Below are 27337 nucleotides of genomic sequence, written 5' to 3' on the forward strand. Positions count from 1 at the left end.
AATCGATGCGAACTTAGGTTGCTTAACTCCAAACCGGCCTCGTACTCTAATGTTACTATGTCGTCACTTAAGGTTCGGAATGGAAACCTGCAGGGTGTCAGCCGCGATCAAAAAACACAGCAGCTCTGGGTGCACTTAGTCTTACCGCAGACACGTTCGTCCAGCGATTTCTTTAGTTAAGAAAGAGTCCAAATTAAAGGTGCTGTTCTACTAAACAGTAATGGCACACTGTAGTGTCCTTGGCTCTGAAGGTTTAATCACATAAAAACGCACCAAAAAAAACAAAACACCTTTATTCTTTCTACGGCAACAGCGTATCAGGGTATGCTTATGTATTCCCATGACATGTTTAAAAAAAAAAAAGTTTCTGGGAAGGACTTTCAAATGATAGACTTACTTAGAAGTGCGTTATAAGCAGGGTAGGTGGAACCGTACCTTTAAATCACTATTTTTTGCCTTCTGCACAACAATTCTAAGATATGATACATAAATTACAGAAAACGTACACTTTTACCCGCAGGGAACGACTCGCAGCGCCTGAGAAATACAATATGACATCATTTTACAACATTCTGAAGCCTGCGGTGATGCGGTTATCGATAGATACGGTGTTCCCAGTCAACAGGTTTATTGTTTGAGCTTTTCTAGTTCAGCGTCCACTTGACTCCAGATGTGCAGAACACCTTCTCAAGACACCTCTCTGAGCGTCTCTGCAGCCGCCTGGACGTTAAAGGCTGCGATTGAGATTTGTCTCTTGACTTCTTCCCACGCCTTCCGCTGATCACCTTTATTTTCGATGTCAAACAAAGCGTCGTAAATTCCCGGGAACGATTCCCCGGCGTACTTGTTATGGCTGCTCGGCGCAAAGATTATATGCCTGTGTGATGAAAGGGAAATGATTTAATAAAACATGTTCCTGTAATTAATGCTACAAACGTTTACAAACGTTTAGGGTCCTCATCAAGGAAGAGTTGTGAGTTTTGTTATTTTTTAGGGAATTTAACAATTAAAAACCTGTAGTGTCTTCGCTTATTTAAATTAATCTTTAATTTAAATGTGCTGTTCCACTTCCTCTACATAATTTATTATTTTATTTATTTTTTTTACTAAATGTATCATTAAAAATAAAATTTTTAGTGCTGTTAAAAACATCTCCTAAAAATAATTATTTTTGCTGGGAAGACTTAATTGCCATGTGACACCCAAACAGACATTGATAGGTTATTGCCGTAGAAACTGAAAAAAAAACAAAAAAAAAAAAACTGTGTTGCAGTCATAATATATGAGCATGACTGCCCTTTTAACATGCAAAAATAAGGGTGAAGTTAGTGATTTTAGACAAAATTGAATAGGTTTTTTGACCAAGATATTTTTTGGCTTTGTGTTTCTTTATAGGACATATATTTTCATTTAATAAATTAATAATAATATTAAATAATAAAAGCAAAAAAGCTTTTTCACGTTAGATTTTCCTGGGTATACAGTATATGTGTTCTTACCTATAAAACGGTCTTCCTGGAAGGCCCAGTGGATCAATGAAAGCCCTTTCTGCAAACATCAACTGATCGTTCAATATACGGACAGCCAGAGGACTGGGAAGACAAGGAAGCTGGATGAGGAACACGTTCTCACAAGGATTCAGCGTTTCTTTGTCTATGTTTTCTTGACTAATTGTTCTGTAATATGTACCAAGGGGGCCGACGACACAAGTCAGCCCAAGGGACAAGTCGGAGACCTGGTCACTCACAACAAGATGGAATTCTGGAGAATAAGCCTTTGATTATCTTCAGAGGAGCCCAGGGGGCAATTACCATCCGGGCCATCTTGCCAAATTATTATTATTTATCGATTTATATAGTGCCATCATATTCTGCAGCGCTGTACAATGGGGTGAAATATTGCATATTCCTTGTAATTAAACCCAAGTGTCCCCAGAATTCTGCCTGCCATGACCCGGGCAACTGTTTAAACAAATTAGAATGGACCGGGATATAAAAGATTAATAAGGACATATCGCTTATAGCTTGTTGATCCTGGGACAAATCAGATTTCTATTTTAGGGTCCGGAAGGAATTGGGGGATGTTTGTCTTCCGTGGGGATAGGAATGAACCAAAGGGTTATCTTGATGGACTTTTTTCAGATGATTTTTTTCAAATTATGATGTCACTATGAGGCGTGGGGAGAAGACAACCCAGAGACATTGTGTCAGGTTGAAAATAACTAAAGTAAATGAAAGCAATTATAAAAGAATGCATTTAAAACATTGCATTGAAGTCTACGCAGGACAGGCTTTTATATGCATTCAGTACATTTTGGGCTCGGGTCCTGTAAACTTACTCGTTGTAATCAACATTTTCAATTCTTTGGTGAAGTCCGATTGCCGCCTTAGCAAAATTGCGAACGGCCGAAAAGAGCGGATCTGTATATGATAAAATATATGTTAATGATTAGTTGTTTTTTTTTTTCTTTATAGAACAAATTTGATTACAGTAATAGCATTTTTTGGCTTTTACAGCAGCAATCAGGGATCGTCAGTAACCTCGCAGTAACGGAGACGTCCCAGATACCTAATAGGCCTAAATACATAAACTGTGTTAAAACAGGGTGTCTTCTTTAATCTGCAGCTCAGTAGGCAGCCATTGTTGTCAGTGATGTGATATTTTGGATGGCTTTCCCTGCTCACGCACCACACTGAGCTGACGCTTTATGGCTATGCTAATGAAGTCCATACCTCCATACACTGAGGAGTCAGAGGGACCCTATGAATAATGAACGACGAGGTATTCCATTAATCACCGTAAGGTGTTCTGATACAAACTTAATGTGTTTGCTAAGTAGACAGAAGTAGCAGAGTTTAATACAAGGAGGGAATGGAATGGATACACTGCTATCTTCGATCTAAGGCAAGACAGAAGGATTGAGTCTTTACAGGAAAAAATGGGCCAAATCTGCCATATAAAATTTTATGTTTCCACATGATGTGCCAAGATAACGGTCCTGAATACAAAAAGCCACAAAATACTTATTTAATACTATATTATACTATTTTACATGAGTATTAAAAAGAGAATACAGGATGATGAAGAACATGATAATCCAGGACCAAGGGGTCATCAAGCTGGTCACACCATACGATGGATAGTGATGGGTTGACCATATTTTTCCAGGACACAAACGTCACATGATGCTGACCAGCACCAGTAATGCGCTGCACTTCAGTACATGGGGTGTGAATAAATTAACCGATAGAGTGCTCTGTTTCTACAGCAGCCTCCATACTTACCAAACGATACATTGTAGGCATCCATTTGTTCTTCCTGCGTCTTGGCTAGTTTATAAATACTACCCGCGTAGTTTTTCAGTTCCATTCCGTAGTCATAGACGTTAAACGGTATGACGACAGAGTCGGCGATTTCATAAACCAGACTTCCTCGCAACTGAGCAACGGATAGCTGTTTCTTGAACGTGGGGTCGTAAAAACGATCAACTAGCTCAAACGTTTCATAAATGGTGTGATACATAGGATAGCTACTGTACTTATCCGTTTTCTGGAAAGCAAAAAAAAAAAACAACAAATAGTACATGGTTAGGATTATAATAGATGCCATTTTTCATAACTTCTACATTTTGCAATTTAAAACAATAAATACAGCCACGTAAGTAAGTTTATAGATTAAAATTTAAAATGTTATTTTTCATGCTTAAGGAAACTATTGTTTTAGGAACGGCAGACCTGGGAACTCTCCAGGTTTGACCCAGAATCACTGGGTGGATCACTACTTCCCCGGGTCTCCAGGTCACTCTCCTCTCCCCAGCCCAATCCATTTAAGGCCATCAGGGGGGCCAGCTCCACCCCTTTTGTGCCTAGCCCCACCCCATCATGAAGCCACACCCCCAGAAGACGGAGCTCTGAGTGTCGACTGCCCCGGGAAGCTCCCGGGTGGCCGCACGAAGTGATTGGGGATATGGCGAGCGATGCAGTTTTTTTACTCAAACATTTATGATAATAATTATGCAATCCTTAGTTTTCTTAAGTCTAAAAAAAATAAGGTTTATTGGCAGTTTTATGTGCTTTAGATCTCATAGAACTGTGAACCTGGGATTTGGGGAAGGTGACAGATCCGCTTTAAGATTTAGCTTACGTTTTTTTTACATCTGAAAAAAGACCGAACACGTCACTTGTCCTCATCTGCCGCGTAGGTGGTGTTTGGAAATATTGTCTATTTATATAGCGAGAGCTCACATCGATGGCAGCCGTAATACAGAAATGTGTTACAGAAACCAGAAGTGGGGCTGTGGAATAAACAATGTACCGTTGGGACTGTTAGAACTGCTATTCCCATCACCCTCAGTCAATATTCTGCTGTGACTTATACCCCAAACAGCTTACTCCAGATAGTTTTAACGGCCCAGCTCTTATACTGGTGCATCGATGGTTCTCATACCCTGTTTTTGGTGTACCGAGCTCTTCCGGACGCTATTCCCAGCCGCTGGAAGTACGCTTCAAAATCACTGCCAGATCCGAGTTTATTTATTCTGCGCGAGAAACCAAAATAGTTAAATCAGCAAGAATCACAAGCTACAGCTCTGAATCCTCGTTGATGTGTACATGTGAAAATTGCTCATGAACTCCACAAGGCAGCAGATGCCCTCAGCCTTGTGGAGAATGTTCTGCCCGCCATGGAGAAACCTCAGCAACCTCAGCAAGCATTAGTCTGGTTTCCAAAAATATATAAATAGGAGTCCTGGAGTCTTAAATGAACTGCATAAAGTGAAAGTGGAAATTATCTACCCCGGCTTCCATGTGTAGATCTACGACGCATTAAGGTCCAGGGATTCCAGACCATAGTCAACACCCTGGCTCATGAATAGGGTAGGCTGGTTAGGGAAAGACATCTTTGCCCTTTGAGTCACATTCGTCACTGCTCCCCTATTAGACCATCAGAAGAGCGCGTGTAGAGTTGATGACCAGAAGGGACTGTAATTGTTTTTCTACAGTGTTCTAAAACCCACTGTCTGTCAAGGATCTATTTGTACAGTCTGGGCCAGTGTTGTCTGACTCAACTTAACTCTCCAAAATTGACTTTTCATAATACAAATGAGAACAGTTGCCAAAAGGTACCAAACTACAAGTTCTATCATGCATCCTTCTGGGTACGAGCCGGTTCAGAACTCTCACATAAAGTGGGGTTGTAAGTTAGTAACAGGTGGAGAGCACACAACGCACACACTTACCTCGGCAGATCCGGTTTGCCGGTGGAAGGGTCTTTCTCAAGCCAACTTTCATATAAGGACTTGTCTTCAAAACCTTCGTCTGGGCTGACGATCTGCAAGCGACACTCACAGCTCAGTCAAAAGATATTATATACAGTACATGGCGCTATATAAAACAAATAATACATGCATATTCTACATTGTTACACATTAATGATAACATTGATTTATAGACAGGGCCGACCCTACAATGGAGCCAACTGGGGCAATTGCCCCAGGTGGCACTTAATAAGGGGCAGCACTTTGCCGCCCCAATCGTTTTTTTCGTTTTTTTGAAGCGGAGGAGAGAGAGAGAGGGGGGCACCGAGTGGTTTTCGCTTACCCGCTCGGCGCCCCTCTCTCTCTCTCCTCTGCGGCGAGTCTCCCTGTTCGGTCTCGGTGCCGGCTTGTAATGCAGAGCGCCGGAAGTGATGTGAATTTCCGGCGCTCAGCATTACACCGTGGCAGAGCAGGGAGACTCGCCGCAGGACTGTTTAAAGGTAAGTACCGGGAGGGGGGTAGACAATGGCGTCAGCGAAGTTTAAAATGCCGCCCCCCCGGCGTCGGCGGGGAGGGGCGGCATTTTAAACTTCACCCCAGGCGGCGTTAAGTCTTCGGCCGGCCCTGTTTATAGATCAGGTCTACTGGAGGTTATGTAAAAAAAAAAAAAATGTGATTATACTGCAAAGCTTGAACATTGGGCTTATTACCATAGCAACCAAAGAAATGGACCAATCGACAGGAAAATCTCATTGATTAGGTTGGAGATAAAATCAAACTCCATTTAAAATCTTCTGCATGTATGATTTACATTCGAGACAGAAGGGGGACAACGACGAAAAGTGCAAATAAAAAAATTATCATTTCTAATTGTGCATAGCTGCGTTTATTTGGACTAAAATGTGTGATAATTATATTTTAAAACAACTGAGAATTATTTTTTTTATATATGTTTTATATCCTTTTTGTATACTGCGGCAGAATATTTGCAAGATACAAAACATCTCTCGTCAAATGATGGTTAGCTTAATAAACAGCCCCATCGTAGCTTTTACTGCGGATAATTTGTTTATTATACTTATATTTTGTGCTTTTTGTTCAGTTAATAAGTGCTGCTGTTTTGGATAGATCTTCAGTGTAAGCCGGGGTCAGAATCAGAAACAATAAAAGCACCCCCAGAAATGTCCTTGTTTTCCATGAAACAGCTCAGTGACCCCAAACTTTTGAACGGTAGTGTAAATCTAAATAAAAATACCCTTTTTTGGTTGCTTTTTGAAATACTAGCGAGTGGGTTGCGCTCTGCATGCATTTCAAGAATATAATTTATATATTTAATGCAGCCACGAGAAGAAACGGAATCCCATGTCCGCCGCTGACTAAGGGATTTGGTTTGGATAAAATTTAAGGAAAAATAGAAGAAAATCCGCGAAAACGATTTCAGGATGTTCTAAACCCCGCTGCTCGCGGACCACGAGCGGCGCCGATTCCCTTTTCATGTAGCCACTTCTGATGAATCCGATCTATGTGACTGAGTAACCATGGCAGCTCGTGTGTGTGTGGAGAAGAAGATAAGAAAAACACTTTGCCTCCGCGGGCAGGGCTTATACCACGACAGCCCCCAAAATAAAGTGGAGATCTGAAGTCTCCCAAAACGGCCGGAGTCAGTGACCTAGAACGCCTAAGTGACTGCGAAATTCATTAGCGGCTAAAAATAGGAATCTTTGAAAATGAGAAAAATTGCAGTATGCCTAGTAGCTCTTTAATCTTATTAACCCTTCATTGTCTGGACTGGAACAATGAGGAGAATAATAGCTCGTTTTATGTATTTTATTTTGAACCTGCTTTTATTACTATGAATGACACATTTTTTTCCGGTGGTTATAAAAATAACTTTTTTTTTATTTATTTTTTTTATAACATTTAATATTTCTGATGCTTTTTTCAAGGGTAGAATTTAGCAAAATGAATTGCCTGGTGGGGAGTTTTAGAATGTCGCTGATTAACGTTGCACTTGGAATAAAATTGAGTTTTAGATTCAAGTGGTGACCGATATATTCATTTGGGGTACAGTCCCCGTTGGTGAGACATCTGGTTATCTTAGCGGCCCTTTTTTAACAGTGTTCGCGTTTGCTGGAGTATACTTTGTGCAGAGTGGCCTTATATTACTAGCCTGTGGCCAGATATCTTCATTTTCACGAGACTGTCCTTTGATTGAGACTTCAGCTCCCAGAAATATCAGCCTTAAATAATGTAATAATAATTATTCTGAACGGGAGAAAAATAGCAGCGCATTAGTGGTGTTTTTAGGATGGGGTGGCCCATTTATCCGGCCCATAGCAGGGGCCCAGCCAGCTCCAGCACTCACGTCCCCGCCGCCATCCTCACTGCTGGTGAGATATGATGTCATAGCCCAGTGCTCCGCCTCCTAAGTACGCGGAGTGGGGATACTGCATGCTATGGAGGCTGTGCCAGCTGGGATGGTGGTTTGACCATAATACCTTCATGTTACCAGTCCAACGGAATTTATTTTTATAAAAAGGTCAGCACACTGTTACTAAAGTATGAAACTTTACAAAGAATATGGAAGCAAAAACTAAAATTATGTATCTCACTCTCTGTATAATTTGTATCTGCATCTGGAGTGCCACCTATTATTATTATTATTATCTTTCATTTATATAGCGCCAACAATTTATGCAGCGCTTAATACAATACATATATTCAAGAGGTATGACAAGACGGGAATTGACAGACTAAGACAAACCGATACATTAGGTGGAGAATGAAATAGTGTGCATGTGAATGAACACGGATCTGTATCCACTGATGGCTTTAGGGAAAAAATACTTTTTTTCTTCTTCTTCTTCCTGGAGGATGATGGTGTTTAGAATGCAAATTAAACACCCGCTTAGTAAATCTTAAAGCGTGAACATGTTGACTTTCCTTTTCCACGTTAAGTCAATTCAATAAAGCACAAGGAGTTTCCATTTTAGGACAATTCAATTAAAAGTATTATGTTTGTTAATTTTTGGAACAGAATTCTTTTAACCAGCTGAAGCTATTGTGTGTGAGATGGAGAATGAGTGACACCAAGTGGCCATTTAAGGAATTGCACACATTACTTTTTCCAAAGCACTCTAGGAATCCTAGGCAAAGACATGCAGATAAGGACACAGAGGTCACCGTATGTAACATACAATGTATGTCTCCCTCGTTTACATATGCCTTCAATTTTATATGTACGGTACATTTGAAGACAGCCCAGGCCTCCGGGGGCCACCAAACTAGTCAGACAGGTAACCTTTTGATGATCTGCAGAGATTAAATGGTCTGGATGCGTCCAGACTCTCTATCAAAGAGTTTGGCTTAACAAAGCTGAATATTATTATTATTATAATTATTGATTAAGTTGGCAATTATGATCAAAAGTTATCAAAAAGTTTATTAAGGTAGGACAACTTCAAGGCGTGCATGTTCAAACCAAATTTGTTGTTATGGGTAGTTATCTGACTTACTTGGCAAGATTAAAAAAAAATAAAAATAATCCCCCAGCAATACGATTATTATAGCTTGGCATTTTTGGCACTGATCAATATACTTATTTCAATATCCATTACATTAACCCCTTAATGACAAAGCCCGCACATGTACGGGCTCAAAATGCATTTTTTTCAATGGGTTAAGGGACCGCCCATTGTCCTTAAGGGGTTAATACAATCCACAGAAAGAAATAATTTACCTGTTTGGTCAGGTTATAGACCAGTCTGTACATCAGTGGTGTGCAATCAACCCTCAAAGTGTAATTGCCTGTAAAAAGAAAAAAAAATGATGATTGATGATGCCAAGAAATGACTACTATCCTCCATTTATAGCCCTAATGCCCAAAACGTATGAACTGCACCCGAAACCCTGGAGATCAAAGGCTGACCCCGACGCAGAGTTCCCAGGATATGTCCTTCACAAAAGACTAGGTGCAAGGTCTGTAGAGAACTGGGTTACCCCTCATAGTTCCACACATTTACCCTTTCTTAATAGAGACCATCCAGGGGCTTCTAGTCTTAGGACATTGTTTAAAGTTCGCCTCCTGGGTCCCTCCCCGCCTTGGATAAAACGCCTGATGACAGTATATTAACATTAAAAATACACTGAGACTATCATACCTTCAATCGAGGAGTCGGAGTTAATGTACGCGACACCGCGCTCCTGGAGGATTTTAGCATTTTCCTGCAATTTGGGAAAAAATAAAAGCACAGACTTTCATTTATAACATAATAATACAACTCAAAAAATTATCAGGAAGGGCTTTTCAAAACAAAAAAGAACTTGTTAAAATATTACACTCCAAGTGGGGCCCGGAATCACAAGCAGATGAGAAGTTTAGCTGTCTTAATTTTAAAGATAATAATGAGTGATAAATAAGCACAAAATACCTGTTTTGGGTGCATTATAGCTTTTTTAGTAAATAAACTGAAAAATAATTTCCTTTATAAGAATATTTTAACAAATCTTCTCCTCTAAATCTCCTCAATAATTTTTTTTATCACAGGTTTACCCACGTTGAGAAAGGACAGAACGTCTCTTCTACCATAGGAGGTGTTTGTTAAATTCAGGGCCCTTTTTACCTCTGCCCATTCAGTGGATCCCAACAGTCCAAACTCTTCCGCGTCCCAGCTTGCAAAAATAATAGTCCTCCTGGGTCGCCAACCTAAAATCACATTAAATATATTATAATTATGAAAAACGTATATTAAATACACTTCACTGTGTATCTTACATTCTTAAAAAGGCACAAAATTTTAGGCAGAGCCTTAGTTCCGAGGGTCCTACGGACAGTGGCTTGGACTTGGACCAAATCCCTTTTTAAGCCCAAAAGGTAACATATTTCAAAAGGTATATTGATTTTTTGCTTTAAATGCCATTAAAGACATTTAAAATAGTCAGTGTTATGTTTCTGTACCAGCCAGTTTATTTTGTTGACTAATACCCCAGAATATCACAAGTGACATCGAATGCACGAAACACACAATTTACACACACGTATCTTTGAAAAACTGTCCCATTTAACCTTTTCTGCTATGTTGTGGCATAAAGTGGCAACTTTTACGTCCCCAACTGCCATGGTTTCTAGATGTCTATTTAAAGGGCGCACTACAGAAAATGACCACTAGTGGGCGCACACGTACTAAAAGAACTGTGAATACTCTTGCACAAACAAATGAGTCGCTTTATTTTTCTTTAGAATGAATCGTTTTTTGCTCTCTGCTAAAATGTCACTCTTTTAACGAGACGTTCCTACCTTCTTTTACTTTCTTGCCAAAACTCCTTGCAATTTCTTGTAGAACAGCTGCTCCAGTTGTCGGATCGATGCCACCGAACACCCATGAGTCTCTGTGACCTCCCAAAATAATGTACCGGTCTACAAACAAAGGAGAGTTCGAGAAAAGATCTCCTATCCTCAGCTGCGCATTTCCCATGCCCCTTAAGACTGTAAGCTCTTGGGAGGAACACTGTCACTACATACATAAGCCCATTAGATTGTATAGCATTGCAAAAAATAGCAAGCTTTTTAAATATCTTTTATTTAGATATACATGCACACACATACATATAACTATTTCATGTTATTTTTCAATGTGGGGGGGATGTCAAAAACAAGGACATTTCTAAGTGACCCCAAACTTTTGAACAGTAGCGTGTAGATAAGAAATGATATATATATATAAATAACCTTAGTGTGTCTTAGTCATAGACATGTCCATGCTGGCCTAACTAAATTATATATGCAAATAGATGCGTATGGATGTAAACAAGCACATTTGTAATTACCGATCACACAGATCAAGTTTATTTAGTTGATAGTATATTTTTAGTAGCATTTTAGGTTTATATTTTATTTAATGTAGTTGTTAGTGGAATGGGATACCTCTTATTGGGTCAACATCAAAAATAGAGTGAGTCACAAAATCTTATATGGAGGAGACCTCTGATGTCCCCAAATTATGCAACCTTTTCACCTACCAGGTTCTACAGCCCCCCGGATGGTGCCGATGACATCATAAATCCTTGTAACTTGGTTGTTGCTATGGACATGCATCCGGATCTTTCTGTAATAGAGGGCATTCCGTTACACGTCACTTATACAAACGTCAAAGGCACGATGCTACTTCTGTTCCCCAATAAGAACGATAACGTTAAAATGAATCTTCCCATACCTCGTTGACACATTACTCTGAAACCCAGGTCCGATATTATAAGAAATATTAAGATTTCCTTTCCAGGAGTTTGGTGGTGACGGTCCCCCCATGAGCCTAGAAAATAAGTACATATCGGGCGGTTATATCATTGTATTAAACAAATAAATAAAAAAAAAACATAATATCATCACCATTAAATACATAAAGAATGCGTCTGTATTTCAAAATTGTAAAAATGCATTCATCCAGAATGTTAAACGAATGTTAATAAATTATTATTGCTGATAACAGCAGTCTCTATTATTATTATTATTATTATACATAATGATATAGATAATGAACATAGTAATTATCATCTTCATCAAATTAACCTAAGAACGAGGACAGGTTCAATAAGCGCACACACCAATTACCCCATGGGAGGCAAGAAAAAAAAAAAAAACAACAAAAAAAATAAAACACTTTTTTTTGGAACCCTCGTTCTTAACACAGATGTTTAGACTCGGTTTGGACTGCCATACTGCCATACATGGCTGCCGAGCTTGCGTGCTTTATTTAGACATAAATAAGTAGATTATACACAGGACTGGCGGTGCCACCTTTTTCTGCTAGCGTAGCACGTGATCAGCCGTTGGGCAAGTGCGTAGGTGGTGATGCTAGCCCGCGGCCCACCGCTAATGTATGGTGGAGATGAAAGGCTGATGAGGCTTTTATTACCTTCACTACTCGATACATTTTAGCAGGGGACCTCCCAACCAACCGTACACAGCCTGCACTGTGAATAAAAAATGTATAATCCCCAAACCCCTATACTATTGGGTTGGGGGCAAAATTTCAGGACTGGTCCAAAGCCAGACCTTTTCTTTATTATAGGTAGATAGTCCCAAATCATACGGTATATTATAAGGAGTACGAGTAAAAGCCAACAGGCACACTCAACCCCATGGCCACAAAGCGTGATGGAAAGATTGGGGAGCCAAAAGGAGGCGACAAAAGGGGCGCTAGAAAAGGTAACAAAAAAACATCACTTTTAGAAGGATCCTAGGACTTTCTTTACTTTTTATTATTTATTTATTTTACAGGATTTAAACAGCTGTACTGCAACTCTCAGGCTCATGCAATCTCATTCATGCGCTGCTGCCAAGCTGTGTATAAAGAATCGTAAAATAAGGGAGCCCATGGAACGCTTTCAAGCTTTTCTTTCAGAACGGGATTGATTTTGGAAATGTCCATATTTGTGTCAATGTATTTTATAAGGATTGCGATATAAAACATCCATCGGTAAACGCCCATATTATTTAAGCGGATAAACTTACGAAAGTATCTGTTCGGCATCGCTGTATCCGATGGGATGGACCGGAATGCTGGGAAGCCCCACTCCTTCATCAGGCTCGTACCTGTATGTAAACTCTGTGACAGACAATATATATGTTATATATTGCAATGCTACTTTATAGCACTTAATATTTTATAGTATAATCAATAATAAAATTACATATTTTTACAATTTTTTTTTAAATGTCACTGTTCTTAACAGTTGTATAATAGTTATAATAAAATGTTACTATAGAAGGAGTTATATAATAAAAAAAATAGTATATGATCTTATCACCATGGCAACTAATGGAATGTAACTTAAGTGAACATTAAAAAAATTCTTGCACAAGAATAGCACTTTAGAAATATTATTTTTTTTTTTACTATACTATTCCACCTACACGAAACATTAATTCAGCTTTGGTATGTAAACCTCAGCAGATCAGGCATCTGGATGTCTAATCAGATAAATATATCTGATATATGTTTTGGAAGCTTTTTCAGCTTCTATGGCAACAACCAATCAGTGGATTTAAGGCTTTCAGCTGTACTTGTGCATTCTATTAATTTTTGGGAGGTTTCGAGCAGATTCCTATTTTCATAGAATAGGTAGTTACTATTTATATATTAATATACAGTTATTATTGTTGGAAGTGGGATATATTTGGGGGGAAATAAGGGGTTTCGAGGGGTGGAGGCAACTTCCTCTATGGCGCAAGGATTTATTTCTGTGCTTGAAAAATAGGACTTCTGCTCATTGGTGGATTTAAATATTCAAATCCCCCAAAATATTACAGTGTGAAAAGCGGTGTATTTAAATATTCAAATCTCCAAAAAGTTTCTGTTCATAGGGGTTAAAGCAGGAACCGGAAAAAAAAATCTCGTAATAGGATAAACTGGGCATTCTTAAATGGAATACAAGATCAAAAGACTCACATTATTTATCAAAGACAATACAATATACCAGACCAGCCGTCATTGTACATTCTTGGTATCATATCATCAAATTTAAAACAAAATTATACATCTTACAATTATTATTATACAAATTACATTTAATTATAAATATATATACACACACACATATATATATATATATATATATTATATATTACTGTACATACACACGTATACGCTCCGGTCCATACCGACCTTTAGCTGGGTATCCCGGAGTTAAGGGGTCTCCTGCCCCATTTAGGTTAAGTACGTTCCCTCGTTGCGCTGCTCCTGCCGGCAGGTTCCAGCCGTCGGGATAGGGCTCCACCCCAGGAGCGCAGTAATCCGCAGGGTCCGAAAAGAGGATAATTCCTCTGGCTCCAAACAACATGGCATTCTTCACCTACGCGGACACAAATAATACTCTTAAAACGCATACTTGCACTCAATGCGATGAAGATGAAATAATGTTACATTTTATTCATAGAATGCCATCAGATTCCCCAATAAAGATACAAAATTACTAATCGGCGGTCATACAGGCACAGAAGGAGAAGGAGAAGAGGGTCCTGATCTTGGGAGCTTACAATCTACGAGGAGGTTGAAGGGGGTTAAGATAAGGTGGTGAGGTTGGGTGAGGAGCATTTGATTGTAGTGACTTGGTGAGGTCTGATCACTGAAATACTACAATTTCCTAGAATTGACAGACTAAGACAAACCGATACATTAGGTGGACAGAGCACCCTTCGTTATATATTTATTATATTATATTATATATGCCACTATTATATATAATATATATTTTCTCCCCTCCCCTAGAAGCCAGCAATACATTGCAAGGCACCTAAAAAGTGAAAGTATTTTTAGAGTTCAATAAGTAACCATGCCTCCTCATCCTAATCGCTAGAGCAGCGAAAATATAATTAACAATGTGCTGACTCCAACACTCCCACCCCGAGAGTTATTAAATAGGTTACAGGCCTGTAGCCCTGTAACCAGCCATCCTTAAAGCGAATAGGGTAGCCCTCTCCTTTCAGAAGGTCGGCGAGTCAGAGGCTATAGAGGGGTCTCGTTCCTTGGTGAATGTGGGGTCACGGTCAAAACACGAAAACATACTTTTGTATTATGAAATGTCATGTTTAGAACACATATATATATATATATATATATATATATATATATATATATATATATATATATATATATATATATATAGTAAAATCTGCAAGGTCACAAGGTTGAGAGACCCTAATAAATTGCAGCGTCTCCTACGCATTCCAGGAATAACACAAATACCCCGAGTAAAGGTTTTTAATCCCCCCACACACAAAACTCAACACAATTTTTAAGGGGATATATCACAGAACTTGCTATTTGGAACTTTTACTTCCCTTTAAAGTAGAAACATCTTAAAAATACACAGGTTGTGGAAACCGATACCGTTTTATAAGCGCAGGACTGAAACAAAGTATCAGAAGTAAACGGCAGAGCACAAGGAAACCCTGGAATGGATACAGCAAAGGGGGAACTGTAGCGAGACAGGGGAAGTGGAGATAAGCAGCGCCATGGGAGGCAGAGAGAAGGAACGTTCTGGTAGCCCAATTCCAATCATGACTATGATTTGCCAGTTTTGCCAATGTCTGCTCAGGACCTGTCATTTTACCATCATCCACTAAGCATTTTATTGCATGTAAGTCGGGAGGGGCGCTGGACTGAAACAAATTCTGGGGTTTGCTCGTCAAGCCTTACCGGACCTTCACAAGTCTGTAAACAAGGGCCAAAGTACCAAAGAGGAGGAGATATTTTAACATGCTTGGCTTTGGCTTGTATTCTTATGTTACCGAATAGACAGGAATTGGGCATAAGCCAAAGGCAAGCTCGCCCAGCCATAGCTGTCTGTTAGGGAAACCTCATCTAGATTCTGTGATTATTTAAAGTAAGGCTGCCCTGAAGCGGATCTCCAGGTTTCTTTACCATATGTTCATTTATAGGACGGAAGACATGAAAGAAGACGGTTCCTACTTTATTTCCGCGAAAGATCTTTCCGTATCTGGCGATGACAATTTTTCCAGTACAATTGATGCTCATATTCCTCTCCAAAAAGAAGAAATCTTCTGTCCGTGCGTAATTTACATACACCAAATCTCCCTGATAACAGACAAATCAGTTAAAAAAAGAATATTAACACATGCTGTACGGTATACAATATTATATATATATATATATATATATATATATATATATATATATATATATATATATATATTATATTATATATTTTATGTTTTCCTTTCTTTTTTTACAATATCCTTTTTACTTTGAAAAATTGTTTAACTGGAGGCTTTTTGTAACAAGATTGTTCCCCTAATGATGTCTTGGGGGCATAATTGTGGTCCATGTAAATTATTTTAATTTTTTTGTATTTTTTTTTCTAATTTTAATTACTATTTTTTTTAAAATAGTTATTAAAATAAAAAAAATTAAAAGATGACAGAACATTCTTTTGTATTTTGATTACTAATATTTTGAAATATTTTTCTCTTTCTTCTACGAAGAGGTAAAAACTCTGCTGCTCCTTTTTACTTTGGTCCCCAATGCAGCGATCTAGAAGCAGGGTTCTACAGCCCTGTATTCCTGATCGCTGTACCAGAGGTCAGCCATCAGAGATCCTCACAGAGAGAGTCATTAGAGTGCATGCATTTACCTCTGGGTCACCTTGGGCTGAGAACGCATTGTATGGGGGTACAATATCCGTGAAATTTTCATATCCTTCTGGTGGGGTTTCAAACAAAGAAGTATTAAACATCTGAAATAAAAAATAAAAAAAACATAAAATATTGTTTTATACAATTTTTCAAATAAATCCAGAGAATTATCTAATTGCAGAGTTTTATTTCATTTTCTGATTCTAGTACAAGCCTATTAGCTTTCCATTGTTACTATGGCGATGAAATGTTTTGGGTTTTTTTTACATAAAAAAAAAAAAAAAATCACTTATACATATTATCTATCACTATTCCATTGCATTCCGAAAACCTAAATAGATTTTTTTTACGGGGAAAAAGCCAGCATTGACAGCAAAATAGTTAACGGAATTAAAAAGAATAATTTCACGTAAATAAATGTTGGGTTATAGGCTTGTTTCTACTTCTTAGATATATTAACCTCTTAAGGACAGCGGGTTGTCCATAAACCTATTAATGACAATGCATTGTGAGCCTGTACATATATGGGCTTTGTCATGAAGGGGTTAAAGAGGTAAGAATGTTTATATGGCAACAATTTACTTGCCAATGCAATCCCCCTTCACCCTCTCCATATTTATAATTGAATAAATTAGGGTAAAATGACAAAGCTAATTTAAATTGCGTTCACCTCATTCCCGTGTTGGTCGATAATAGAGATGTAGTTGGGATTGCTTTCGTTGGGATAAGAGAGTAAGACGTCATAGTGAACCAGCTCCACCTTATCCAGCCCAAACTCCTTCCACTGCGACCGAATGCGTTCGGCGAGCTCCAGGTTCCGCTCAGTTCCGGCCAGATGAGGAGTCCTTGTGAAATCTCTGAAAAAAAATCGTTTTATACGGAAACAGGTCAACATTATGCTGAATTATGATATTTGCATAGGAATTAACCCTTTAAGGACAATGGGCGGTTCCTAAACCCATTGAAAACAATGCATTTTGAGCCCGTACATGTACGGTCTTTGTCATTAAGGGGTTAATGCCAAATAATCCTATTTTTTGGTTAAAACGTTCTACTTTACTTTACTTTTGTAGCCACCAACATTAAGAAGATGGTCTCCAGCAGGTGGCTTTTAAACAGGCCAACCTCTGTCCTATAACCACCTCCAACTACCAATTACCATGAATCCTTCGGAACCTTGAACCGTTCAAAAGAACAACCTGAGTAGTTTAGGAATTTTAATATTGATGCACGTCTTGTTACGTTACTCTAGAAACAAATACATTAATGGCAGAGAAGAACCGGTAGGCCCACCTAGTCTGCCCAGAATTCTAGGGAATATGGAATAGAAATCCACAAAAAAACAAAACTCACAATCATTTTCTGAATGAAAAGGATTTTTACGCTAAACGTTATTCTTTTCTCCTCGTGGTAAGTAAGGAGGGAAAGGACATAAAGTTCTTGCAAGCTTTGGTCCTCCACGTTGTTTATCATTCTTTTTCACTTTACTGAGAGGGTGGTAGATAAATGGAACAGCCTCCCAGCATTGCTTCTGACATCCAAGGACTGATTACGCAAAGTCTTTACAGCAGGAAAATGCGGCAGACTAGACGGGGCCGAACCGGTCTTGTCTGCCGTCACAGCCTATGTTTCTAAATCCTACATATTCCTCTTATTATGTACTTTAAATTTATGAACGAGATTTTGTTAATATTTTACAGTTTGGTTTCTTACCGAAGAAATTCCTTGATATTTTCTGCCTTCATTTCAGACACAATCTGCTGTCTTACGCTCTTGGTGAATACGGCGCGCCTCGCTCCTAAAGGTTTGATCAACCACCCTGTGAAAGGAGATGAAAAGGACTAGGGTTATAGATTGTCCTGGTGGGTCTGATCAAATGAATTGTGTGTTCGGGTGCTGGTGCAAACGGGAATCAGTCGCGTCGGTGGACACGAGGCTAAACAAGGCTATGTGCGCGTTGCAAGCCATATGTCATCATCGCTTACGCCATCTGATGAGTGTCCTTAGTGCTGTCCTGAAACGCTGACCCGGTTGAGTTGAGGATTACGTAGACCGACTGGAAAGCCAAGGTCGACGGGCCAATAAATCAGTAGGTCGAAAACCCAACAAATGGCTCTGTGTACATCTTGTCTTATAAAAACCAAGTACACCAAAAACGTCTGTATAGAAATCCCATTAAGGAGGGGAAAAAAATGGGTCCAATTGTGGTGAAAATGTTGGTTCAATGACTTCTTTTTATTAGACACCTCCATGGCCTTCTGGTCAACACAAAAAAAATAGAATGCCTTTGAAAAGAGTTTTCGGACCTCAATTTTAGGACATGATCCCAGTCTGGAGGCTACATGATCCCCTCGCATATATTCAGGCCACCGACAATTACATTTCCAATTAAATTATTAAATATAAACACTAATTCAGTATTCCAAAGAACATTTCCTTTTTTTTATTCAGGGCGCCCTTCCTTAGCATGCATTAGTGTATAAGCTTCTATCTCTCCAGGGGCTGTGTAGGTGAGCGTGTGTGTGCTAAGCCAGTGCCATGTTTGCTCGTATGGCAATACTACATCTGAGACGAAGAGACAGGAGTATTTGTAATGTCTCCGTTAAATGGAATCAACCCACAGAAAAATGCGAGGTACTCCGTGTCCGAGATTAGGGACTTTTCAAACATCCACTACTTTTCTATAACCAGAATTTCTGGTTAATTTAACTTTTTTTTTTTTTGCTTTGTTGAAAAATTGTTATTATTTTTGCGATTTAATGAGTATTGGGACAAGATGAACATGATTTGCACAATGACTGCAGAGCTTCTTCTGTGGACAGAATATATACGCGTGTGTAATATGACGTGAATCGAATCGTACCTATATTGCGTTCGAAGCAAATAAAAAAAAAAAACAGATTTAAAAAAATAAATAATTAAATCAATGTTTTGTGCTCACCACTAAGACAACAACCAAAGGTGAATTGTCCTGTCATAGTCTAAATTAAAAATGTAAATAAAAAAAACGGAGGCGGTTTTGTGAATATCTGGCACTCACCATACCTAAAAGTGCCACTTAAAATGTAAAATTTACTTTTGCCTTTTTTGTAGAAACCCAGGTTATTTTCCAGTGTCCTCAAAATGTCGAGAAAGGACCTTACAAATGTGTAAGCTAAGTGCTTTCTCAGGCTAAGGGCAAAGTCCTTGCAGATGGTTCTCCGGTCTCCAGCTCTCCATTCGCTGCTCCTAAACATTCTCAGCAAGAACAAGAGATGGAATTTTAAAGGTGCTGTTCCATTTAGAGAGCCTAATGTCACAGGCAGCCTCAGTGCATATTAAAGCACTTCACAAGTACTGAACCAAAAATGACTTGCCTGTAGGAGAAGCTTTCAGCCGAAGTCAATGAAAGCCCATGCACATGGCCAAGAGACGATTCACACCCAGATGAATCGTCTCTTCTCTGGGTCAGCGCGCTACACATCCCCACCATCGATGGTCTGCGTCCTGCGATGTCAGTGAGACCGCTCACCGACATCAGCAGGGGGATCCCCCACCTGCATCCGACAAGGAAGGCTCTGGGAGCCAAAAAGTCCAGAAAGCGAGCCTTGCAGTGGGTATAATGGACGCATCTCCTGCCTAGGCAAATGCCTATGGGAGAGTGCACATGGTGGCTGGAGAATCCCTTTAACCCAAGGGATGCAATATGTCTGTACCATAGATATTTTCCACAAGCAGACAATAATGATGGCTCCTTTAAATGAAACTAAATAGTTAAAAAAAAAAAACAAAAAAAAAAACAACTGTTTCTCTAAGAAGGGTATTTGGCTGAATGCTAAGGGATTAGAGACAACGTCCTTCCTTGGACAGTCATACTTCACTGCTACTATGCAAAAGTTAATACTGTTACACATAGCTACAAGGAAACATGTTCTACTAAGTATAGCACAATAATAAAATGTGTATATATAATAAATAAATAAATTATATATATATATATATATATATATATATATGCAGCCGCACATATCTAGTAGGCCTCCGCAGGTATATCGTTTGGCAGACGCTGGCTTTAAAGTGCGGTCCCGATCTTGGTCAACTCCAACAGAAGACCTCTTGGCTCCGTGTGAAGATGATTAACAGGGTGTGTGTATTTTGGAACGGTGAGGTTCTTAATTTTGTTTAATTTTATTTTGGTCTAAACAGGGCCAGGCTAATGAACCGTCACTAATCACAATCAAATATGAGCAAAAAATACGTCAAAATAGTTACCACCCTTGTATAATACGCATTTCACTGGGAACATTGCTGTTTTGGAAGTTTCCAAGACTATTGATTTAGATTTGCTTTCTCATAGGAGCTTGGGTATAATGCACAAAAACAGATACAAATTTACCCTTAATTATTAAGACATAATTAAAAACACGTGTATTATACACAATCGTAACTCCAGCTTCACATACACACTTCTATTACATGGACTTTTATTAGTCAGAGTGCCTGGCTGGGTGATTGAGACTGAGCCGTACTATAGCCGGTATAGATCCTAAACATTTTTATAACGTTTAGTAACATGTTATTGTTTAAGGTAAAATTCAGCCGTGTGTTCATGTTAAAATGTATGCTGAAGTACATTTTGCATTTTAATGCATTCAGATCGGTTCATTCTTTAGCTACTAGAGTCAAAAAACACGACTTCTGTCCCATTTAACTCCGCCCCCAGCTTCCTCTTGTGAAGGCAGGAAGCATTCGTCGGTACACGTCTCGCACATGCTCAGTAGAGCTTGTCATTATTTGGGGTTTATTCACTTAAGGGAGAGTTGTGATTTTTTTCCCCCTTTAAGTTTAGTTTTTAAAATGCGAAGGACTGAGCTGGCCCTGTATAATGAATAATACAACGGATGAGAAGACTTTCAGGAAATCTCACCGATTTAAACGTACAAGTCAGGGAAGCACTAAGGCAGGCGAAGTTGGCGATTGTCTGCGCATTTCCATGGGGGGGAGGGGAGATCACTCATCGAGCCAACGCCGGAGCACACTGGCAGTAACCATACCACATGTCAAGAGATGTCTCCAGCCCAGCACATCTCCTGCACAGCCAAAAATGGGGCAAATGATACCTAATAACCCCCCCCCATGCATTTGCATGGAAGACACCACGTAAATTTAAAGGGGCCTCTCAGCTATCAATGCATATGATGGCTGGAGCGTCCCTTTAAATGAGAGATCTAATTTTCTAACTCTAATAACTAAAGAAGGCATGCTCCAATTTGCATGGAGTAAAAAGCATTGGAGTCCGTGCAAAAAGTACTCCAGCATGCATTAAAAATACAATTTCGGAGACCAGACTGTTCCTTTAACAGGTATTATCTGTTGGTTTATTCGAAACTCCTATTTGTTTCCTTGTATCCTAATTTAACAATAAACCATCCAATACACAAAATGTAACAGTTACCGGTTCTTTGAATGTGTGATGTGATATAAGGGTATCCTGTCTCCTTGGGCTCCATCAGTGCCAATTCTACACGAGACAGAAGGGAAAACAGTTTAACCCCTCAAGTGCCACTCAGCATTGGCACTCAAACAGTTAAAGACTGAAAACAGAGCAAAAATAAGTTCATAGCCAAAAAAACAAACAAACAAACAAACAAAAAACACAATATATATACAAACCATATTAGAAGCAGTAAAACATTGTTGTAAGTTGTAAGTTGTAGAATTTTTTATTTTCAGCAGATAAATTTATTCAAATATGTAGTAATTTTGTGATTAGACAAGTTGGCTTGTTTGCGGACACCTATAGTTATGGAATGTTACACATGATTATATAACACTTGGGGCCACATACCAATTTAACCGTCATTTCTGATATATGAAATGCTTGCACTGTTTAAAAGGACCAATAGAGCTCTACTTTCATGTGAAGGACACCTTGGAGCATGTATTGTTATGGGAATTAGGAAGAGACTTCTCCCTCCTTCTCTCCTCCCTTGGCTGCCTCTAATGAAAGCAGGAAGTGTACTAAGGTACATGGTCATGTACAGGAAGTCATGCAGGGCTTTGCAGGATGTGTACTTAAGCAACTTCCTGCTTTCAGTAGAGGCGGGGGGGGGAGATAAATTAGACAGAAGTGTCAATTTCTAACTGAAATCATTCCAACAACTAAGCATGTACCTGCGCGCATTCAGTAAAATTGTCCCGTTAGGTACACAATGAAGTGTTAACGGCCCCGATATTCGGACTATTATTATTTAACGCATTATGTAGTCCTTAACATATTTAGCAATATAGTGTTATATATATATATATATATATATATATATAAGCCAAATCTTTTGATATCTTTGACAGACCTCCATTTCTGAGGTTAATCTATTTTAGCTAGTTGAAAAAAAAAAAGACAGTAACCCTTGCATATATTGAGTAAAATGGGATAAAATACAGTGATGAAAAATACAGTTAACAAATCTGAGCCAATAGCTAGTTATTACTTTTTTTGCATTAGTAATTTATGAATCGAGGATTGCTAATCAATTACTTGTGATAAATTTACCTCTAGCCTGACAATCTAGCTCATTATTACCCCAAAAAAGAAACTTATAGTTGAAGGTAAATCTGTAAAGTTTTCTATACAATATAGATATTGTGACACAAGGTCTGGTAAAGTGGTAGATGGCAGGTATATTAGACCAGCCTTGGTCAATAGTAGTCTGCCTTAAAATATGTCCCAGGGAAAGATGTTTGACTACAAACTGCACTACTGGCAGTTTGCAAAACATGGTAAGGGTCCCTGGGGCGGAGCATCTGGAAGAGCAGGGTGGGCCAGTGCTCCAACAGCACTAATTGCTGTATTGATCCAGTCCAGAGCCTGCGTTCTGGACAGGAGCTCCACAGGTGTGGGGTAAGTAGCAGCTCACCTGTGGCTGATTAATTAGCAGGCAGAAGGTAAAAGGGTTTGAGCCTGATTCAGAGAGGAAGCCACTGTTATGCCAGCTAGGAGAGCTGATAAACTGAGGGGTGGTTTCTCTTTGCAAAGCCATATTGATGGTAAATTGTGACCTGTTTTGTTCTAAGCGAAGACTGTTATTCTGCTTACAACTGCTGCTGTTTGTTCCTTGAAAATAAACATTGAAGCTGAGCTGGATGTGTCCTGGACTTCATTTACCCTAGAAGACTGTGGTTACAGCCAAGATCCTTGACAAAAGTCCCAAGGAAAAGGGAGGCTTGTCACAATATTTAAAAACTTATTATTTTGAAAGAGCTGGAGGAAGCAATTCTCCACTGCACAAGTCACTTCCTGTCCACGTTACATCGGAACCCAGCGGATGTAGTATGATTAAGCAACGGACCGCTACAAAAATGTTCATAAGTTGAACTTTGCAAAATCGTAGAAAAGGTCTCCCACGGTTATAAAATTGAATCTCTCCATATAACCAATAAAAATGTCTTCGCAAACCAGCTTAGAAAGTGGACTAGATGTGTCAGAGATCATCAAAACCACACGGTGTCGGTAACATGACACCTACACACATTTGATGAATAGAGGCTAGAGATTTAAGTCTGACAAGGTGAGCCACCTGGATACCTGAAATCCAAGACTATGAACCCATTTCTTACTGTTTTTCTTTTTTTTACACACATTATTGTGGCTTTTAGGGTCTGTAGAACACTGTGATACCCTCATCCCCAGCAAACATTCTAAGCCCCTAGAAAAGAAGGGGCATCATAGGAGGGGAGACGGGACGTTTGGGCCCTAAAGAAGCCCAATATGTTGGCCCATCATAACGAATAGCGTGATTAAATAAAAAACTTCCACTTTACTAATTAAAATTCCAGAATTTTTAATTTCACCTCAATTTACCTAGAAGCTCAATGTTTAGTAAATAAACCCAGCTACTAGGAAGCAAAAAAAAAGGCACAGATTTTAATTCAGTGTTTTGATTTAAATATGTTTACACAAAATGAGAGCCAATGATTACAGGTGGAACTAAATAATTGGCTCCTGTGTCCTAAAAAAAGTGTTCTCACCTGAAACCCAGCATGTATTATCCTCATGAAAGAAAGAAATGTATAGAACTTCTCAATTCCAAAAGGAACTTTCTCCCCATCAAGATTTACTAAGGCGATTGCTAAGTAGATTTAATTTTCCCAAATTGAAAGTGCTGTTTATTATTAGTCATACAGAAACCGGAGAAAATGGTAAAAGGCATAAGACACAATGCTGGACCCCTGCACCTTAGGCCACACAGTACATGCACACAATAGGTATTGCACATTATGATGCAAAAAAGGTGTTAAGTTGGTCACTTTTTACTATTAGGCTGCACCAATGTCAGCGGTTCTCTTTAATTTTTCCGGGTTACCCTCTTTGGTCCAGCTTTCTGATTTTGGTTTCTTTTCCCTTTTATTTAGTCCAAGTCAGGCTCAGACAGGCCATGTGGCACACTAGTCAAATGCCCGTTGGGCAGCTGGATTTCCACTTCCACATAAAAACATAGGGGGCAACCATGAATATATCCAGCTGTCAGCGGCAATTATGTCGTCAGGTGGCCTCTGGCCTTAAAGTGCCAGGGCTTCCTTGTGACTTGCCCCTAGTCACCCCCACGATTAATGTGCTCCCAACTACCGAAAGTTCAGCTCCCCAAGGGAACCTATAGTTTAAAGGTGACATTTGAGCAGAAGATGGGGCACCTGGCATTTATTTAAATTGTACCCCAGTCTCCCCAAGACTTTATCCTATGTCCTGTTTACCCATTGTAAGAATATGATGGCGCCATATAAATCAATACATAATATTATTCTCCTGGATATTAAAAACACAAGGCTTGGTGAAAAGCCTTTCACTACAGGGTTTATTTCTGCTTGGATTGAAAGTTCATCCAATTAACACACAATATAAACACAACAGCATCGCAGAATAAAAATCAGTCGATAAATAACAATCACCCGAAATAATTCACATCTAGATATTTGTGCCTACTTTTGCCCTCCATATTTCATTTCGTTTTCATTTTAGATGCCAGTAACATTCTAAACTTTACTTGTAAAGTGCAGAGACGATACAGATACAGATCTCACCCCACATCTTTCTAATGGGTTAGGAATGAAAAAGTAACAGAATGTTGCGGAATCATAGAATTTTGTTATTATCGGACTAACAGTATTTGGTAACGGCAAACTTTCGAGAGTCAAGAACGTTTCTCGGATTAACACAAGGTTAGGTATGGAATTCATTTCATCTCAGCCATGCAGTTGCCCTTAAACCCCCCCCCCCATATTAATCAAATCTCAATGGGGAATTGTTTAAAACATACGTCCCGGTAAATATTCATTACTTTTGGAAAACAAAACAAGTCAACGGATAGTTTACTTACCTACAAGGATTCCCAAGAGAAAGAACACAATTAGGGAAAGGAAAACCACTATCAATGTGTGCTTCATACCCCTTTTCATGGCCATGTTGTTATGCGTCTTCGCAGGTTCGAAGATGAAGTAGACTCATGTAACTCTGAAACTTGAGTAAAGAAATCTCAGACTGCTGCAAAAGGTTTTTTTTTTTTTTTTTTTTTTTTTTTACAATTGACTCCCTACACCCTCTAGTGGCATCAAGTTTAATTCTCCTAAAAAAAAAAAATTTAAGAAAATTCAGGTACTTATAAAAATCAGAAAGATTTACTAAAATAAATAAATAAATATATAAATATATATATATATATATATATATATATATATATATATATATATATATTAAATCCTCTCCATACAACTAGTGGCCTATTAATATAATATACTGATTTTTTAACATATATATTTTAGGGGGAAAAAATTCTCCGGGGGCTCTTGTATGTACAATTTCTTTTTTTTTTTTTTTAAATGAACTACCTCTTTTTCTATAAAATAATTGGGTTTCTATATATGCATGCATATATATATATATTCTTATATTTGTTAGCTGAAATACAATACATGTAAAATGTGTATTAAGTAGATTTATAGGTTAAAATAGAAGTTTACCATGAAGGCTTGGGTGACTAACATAACGAGAAATCTTCCCTTTAAGGGAAATGTCGCAGTACTCAATAAAGTACTATTCCTGTGACATTATGACGCAAGTCTGTGAGCCACAGCTTCGTTTATGTAGTTTAGCAGTTTGTATAATTTTAATTTACATTTCAACCCATGGAAGCTTTCATTGGTGGCAGCCTGTGGCAGAGCCAACAATATCTAATACTTTATAGGGTTGTAGCATTAAATGTGGGACAACTATGTGGACAATCACATCCACCCCGAGTCTGGAGCCCCATTTCTCAATCACATAATGTCATACCTGTGTCCCCTAGGTCCAGTTCCTTTTCCTACAATGCTACGACCGGAGGGCAGGCGTGCCTCTTCAGCAGAAGACCTTGATTTTGGAGGACCTTATGTGGACAGATACGTGCAAACACATCGTTTATTGCAAAAGCATAACACTAGGAGCAAAAATCATTCATACTATGTCTTCTATGTTTCAGAGCACACGCGGAAGTTCAGATTGTATATTGTTACAAACATGGGGTCCTTTGTGCATATTAGCATGAGAAATTGCATTGTTTCAACAAAAAAATAATTTTACGGTGTAGGCGTACAGTTACCAGCCACAAATGCCACCGATTGTTGTGTTTGTGACAATAATCTCTATTGTTTCAGCTCTGTGGAAGACTGGCACCGTTCAAGCCCCAGGACAAGTCCAACTAAAGAGGCTACTGCCAACGTACACTGTTTATACCTGCATACAACACACTAACATAATGGGGTTGCATACAAAACTCACGAAAAGAAGAAAAGGGACCCAATAATTGAGGGGTTTATTCACTTAAGGGAAAGTTGATAGAAGAGTTTCCAGGACAGTTGAGGTTTCAAGCGCCAACGGGTTTCTCCAGTATGAAGGACTGAGCTGGTCCTATATAATGCAT

General features: G+C 38.8%; 1 protein-coding gene across 3 annotated transcripts; it reads right to left on the reverse strand.

Moving 5' to 3' along the window:
* Positions 1–334: 334 nt before the first annotated feature.
* Positions 335–27337, reverse strand: LOC128474264 (N-acetylated-alpha-linked acidic dipeptidase 2-like). 3 transcript variants are annotated; one of them, XM_053456548.1, is made up of 22 exons: positions 27170–27337; positions 26713–26803; positions 25760–26005; positions 21841–21906; positions 18120–18225; positions 17077–17263; positions 16406–16507; positions 15724–15849; positions 13918–14104; positions 12765–12858; positions 11467–11562; positions 11273–11358; positions 10551–10670; positions 9877–9959; positions 9415–9478; positions 8994–9061; positions 5237–5328; positions 4447–4537; positions 3285–3549; positions 2339–2420; positions 1500–1592; positions 335–877 (listed from the first exon to the last, which is right to left on the reverse strand). In XM_053456548.1, exons 3-22 carry the CDS (start codon positions 25842–25844, stop codon positions 688–690), a joined length of 2283 nt encoding a protein of 760 aa, XP_053312523.1. In that variant the 5' UTR covers positions 25845–26005; positions 26713–26803; positions 27170–27337; the 3' UTR covers positions 335–687. The 3 variants fall into 3 exon arrangements, with proteins under 3 accessions (XP_053312523.1, XP_053312526.1, XP_053312525.1); XM_053456551.1 differs by lacking the exon at positions 21841–21906; XM_053456550.1 differs by lacking the exon at positions 27170–27337 and having other exon boundaries at positions 26713–27133.

This window comes from Spea bombifrons, chromosome 2 (assembly GCF_027358695.1).
Source record: "Spea bombifrons isolate aSpeBom1 chromosome 2, aSpeBom1.2.pri, whole genome shotgun sequence".
Taxonomy (NCBI): Eukaryota; Metazoa; Chordata; class Amphibia; order Anura; family Pelobatidae; genus Spea; species Spea bombifrons.

Excerpts from the sequence above, each read along its gene's own strand:
- LOC128474264 (XM_053456548.1), bottom strand. The coding sequence starts at position 25,844 with ATGGCCATGAAAAGGGGTATGAAGCACACATTGATAGTGGTTTTCCTT. Across the intron at positions 21,907-25,759 it reads TCTCTTGGGAATCCTTGTAG|AATTGGCACTGATGGAGCCC; the intron begins GTAAGTAAACTA and ends TGTCTCGTGTAG. Across the intron at positions 1,593-2,338 it reads GAAAATGTTGATTACAACGA|TCCTCTGGCTGTCCGTATAT; the intron begins GTAAGTTTACAG and ends TTGTCTTCCCAG.